General features: G+C 31.5%; 1 protein-coding gene across 1 annotated transcript; it reads left to right on the top strand.

Moving 5' to 3' along the window:
* Positions 1-948: 948 nt before the first annotated feature.
* On the top strand, positions 949-3,298 carry LOC107897818 (uncharacterized). Its single transcript, XM_041078136.1, has 2 exons — positions 949-1,326; positions 2,921-3,298. Exons 1-2 carry the CDS (start codon positions 1,086-1,088, stop codon positions 3,067-3,069), a joined length of 390 nt encoding a protein of 129 aa, XP_040934070.1. The 5' UTR covers positions 949-1,085; the 3' UTR covers positions 3,070-3,298.

Raw genomic sequence — 3,298 nt, 5'->3', positions numbered from 1 at the left:
TATTTTATGTATTAATAATATGCTAATTTAGTAAATTGGCTTAAGGTCAAGTTAGGTAATCAATTTCAGTTTTGATAATAGTTATATAATATATGATTATGTTATCATTAAATTTTAATTTTATAGGTTTAACAATTATTAATTTTATATAATTATATTACATATATAATTATAGTTTTAAATTAATATTTTAAAAATTTATTTCATTTTATAATTTAACATAAAAATTATTATTAATTACTTTTTCTATTAATAAAATTTTAATATAAATATGCAATGTTTATGAATATATTAAAAAAAGAATTACATTAAAAAAAGAATTATCATTTATTTAAATTTTAAATAATATCATAAAATTATATTAATTATTAATATCTATTATGTTGTTCAGTTATAAAATCTATTTTTTCAGGTTTTGAGTCAAAGTTATCTTGGGCTCATGCCATATTGGTATTGGGCTCGGGTTCTATCAGGCTTGGATCTATTATGAATTCGAACTTGAATCATTACGGATTCGGATCAACACGGATGAACTTTTAGACTGGAACTTATTTTGCCAACTCTAAGATTAATTAAGGGAGTGCTATAATGAGATAAGAAGTGAAGAAAATTTGAGCATTTTCACTTAATTGACAAAAGACAAAAGCAAAGAAAATTAAAAAAAATTTGCTCTTATATTTTCTTTTTTTAACAACTACAAAATAGGCGTAAACAGAATCATATTATAGTTTTGGACAAGTTATACCTATTTAGACATATAAAGAAGGGTTTATTCCTCTAAAAAAGATACATAACAGGTTACTAATAGTTTATTTAAAATTTTTTAGTACAAACATAAACTTGAAGATTGAGTAAAGTAAAATTCTTTTCTTAAATGTAAAATTCTTCCAAAAAAAAAAATAAAGTAAAGTTTACTTATAGTAATCTCACGAAAAAAGAAACATGGGATAGAAGTTTCAAAAATAATTTATAGTTTAAATCTAAGGATTAAGAAAATTTTGAAGTATATATATGGGCTTCTGGTTTTGCTAAATCACCAACAACTATCACACCTACAAACTTACATAGAAAGAAAGGAGAGAGAGATGGAAGTTCTTCCACATTTTAGCCATGTTCATCCTCTGGTTTTCAATGATGGGAGAAGCCACAAAAGTGAGGAGGTTTATTGCTGTGCATGTGGGGAGTTGGTGTTAGGTCCAAGGTTTAGTTGCGTGGATTGTGGGTTTCATCTTGACAAGAACTGTGTTGAGGCACCTGTTGAGATGAACCACCCTTTTCATCGTAAACATAACCTTAAGCTTATGACAAGCTCTCCATATGTTGAAGGTAACCCTATTTGTGGTTTCTGCAATAACATATGTGAGAAGTTTGTTTATCATTGTTCTTGTAATTTAGTCTTTCACATCAAATGTGCTTTTCTATCATATAAATTTCTTGTAAAAAACTTTAGAGACCTTGTTCATCAAGACAAACCCATCTCTTCTGAATGTCATTATCAAGAACTCAAAAGAGTTCAATGTTTTGCATGTCAAAAGCCCTTACTAGAGTCTGATTACATTTCTCATGAATCTAGATTTTACATGCATAGGAAATGCTTTGAGTTACCTCTAGAAATTAGTCACCTTTCCCACCGTTACCATTCTCTTTTCTTACAATTTAACAAGGATCATCTCCCTTGCCAAATATGCCAAGAAACCCAACATCAAGGATTGGTTTATTGTTGTTTGATTTGCAAGTTTGTCCTTCACATTGAATGTGTGTCACCACCACCCATTATTGAGGATCCAAGTATTCATGAACACCCATTCACTAGGTGTTTAAGAGAAATGTCATTCAATTGTGATGCATGTGGCACTTTAGGAAACTATGTTTCTTATAATTGTTCAACATGTAGCTTAATGGTCCATAAAAAATGCATTTCATTGCCACGCTTCATTAAAAGCGTATTGCACGACCATCCTATTTCTCATAAATACTTTGTGGTAGACAATGAGTGTACAACACATGATTGTCTAAATTGTCACGAGGAGGTGAACATGGCTTGTGGGAGTTACAATTGCTCTAAGTGCAAGTTCATTATCCATGTGAATTGTGCACTACAGAAGGCTCAATGGTATTACAAAATAGAGTCAAAAGGTGATTTTGATAAGCTACTTAAAGAATTGTTGGAAGTGGGTACTATGAATCCAAGCTTTTCTATTCGTAAAATGATAAAAGTTGGAGAGAAAATGATAAATATAGAGATCGAACATTTTAGCCATCATCATAATTTAGTATTAAGTGATGAAGTGAAGGAACGAAGGTATTGTGATGGCTGCAGTCGACTCATCTTGACTTCCTTTTATGGTTGTTTAGAATGTGATTTCTTTCTCCACAAATCTTGTGCTGAGTTACCTAAGAAGAAGCAAATTCGGGGTCGTTTTCACCAAGATCCCTTTGTCCTTACTCCAAGTTGCATTTTTATATGCTCATTTTGTCGTGTCCTAATTAGTGGTTTTGCCTACAAATGTGAGGTTTATTTGTGCAAAGAACATTTCTGTGTTCGATGTGCTGAAATCCCTTTGTCTTGCATGAGCGGAGGACACGAACACCTTCTTCTCTTGTACCGTGAGTATTGTGGGCAGTGCTGTAATGCTTGTGGTGGCAGTACTGATGGTTTTTCAGTATATAGATGCAAGGCTTGCAATTTTAATGTGCATTATAGATGTGCCTATTTACTACCACAAACAACTTGGCACAAATCAGACAGACATGGTTTGATCCTCACATACCATGAAGATAATGATTATTCACAATATCATTATTGTTTTGTTTGTGAAAAAGAAAGAAATCTCAATACTTGGTTTTACCATTGTCCAATTTGTGATAACTCAGCACATTTTTCTTGTGTTTTGAGAGATGATCGATTTGTCAAGCGCAGGAGTAAAATCAAAGAAAGTGATCATCCACACATTCTCATGTTTGTGGAGAAGGTTTATGATTATCCTGAATGTCACAAATGCGGTGATCGTTGCATGGATTTGGCTCTTGAGTGTTTGGATGCAGAATGCAAATACATTATCCACTTGAAATGCAGCAAAACCTTCCAATTGCTTAAGAACCGCAGAATAAATAGTGTTGCTTTGACAGTCAATTGATGCAGAGGTTGCTGATGATCACAGCAAAAAGTTGTCAGTCGTTTAGTATTTGTTCATCGTCTTCTTTGTAAGTATATATAATTTCATTGTTTTATTGTCATAATTTAATAATGTACAAAATGTTTGCATAATAAAATCTACTTTGTACAGCTTTAATGTAA

The sequence above is a fragment of the Gossypium hirsutum genome, chromosome A10 (assembly GCF_007990345.1).
Source record: "Gossypium hirsutum isolate 1008001.06 chromosome A10, Gossypium_hirsutum_v2.1, whole genome shotgun sequence".
Classification (NCBI taxonomy): Eukaryota; Viridiplantae; Streptophyta; class Magnoliopsida; order Malvales; family Malvaceae; genus Gossypium; species Gossypium hirsutum.
This window is presented reverse-complemented; position numbering and strand designations above follow the sequence as displayed.

Bases quoted from the DNA above. Each gene is read 5' to 3' on its own strand.
- LOC107897818 (XM_041078136.1), top strand. From the start codon at position 1,086: ATGGAAGTTCTTCCACATTTTAGCCATGTTCATCCTCTGGTTTTCAAT. The intron at 1,327-2,920 runs GTAACCCTATTT...TGTCAAGCGCAG, and splicing joins AAGCTCTCCATATGTTGAAG to GAGTAAAATCAAAGAAAGTG.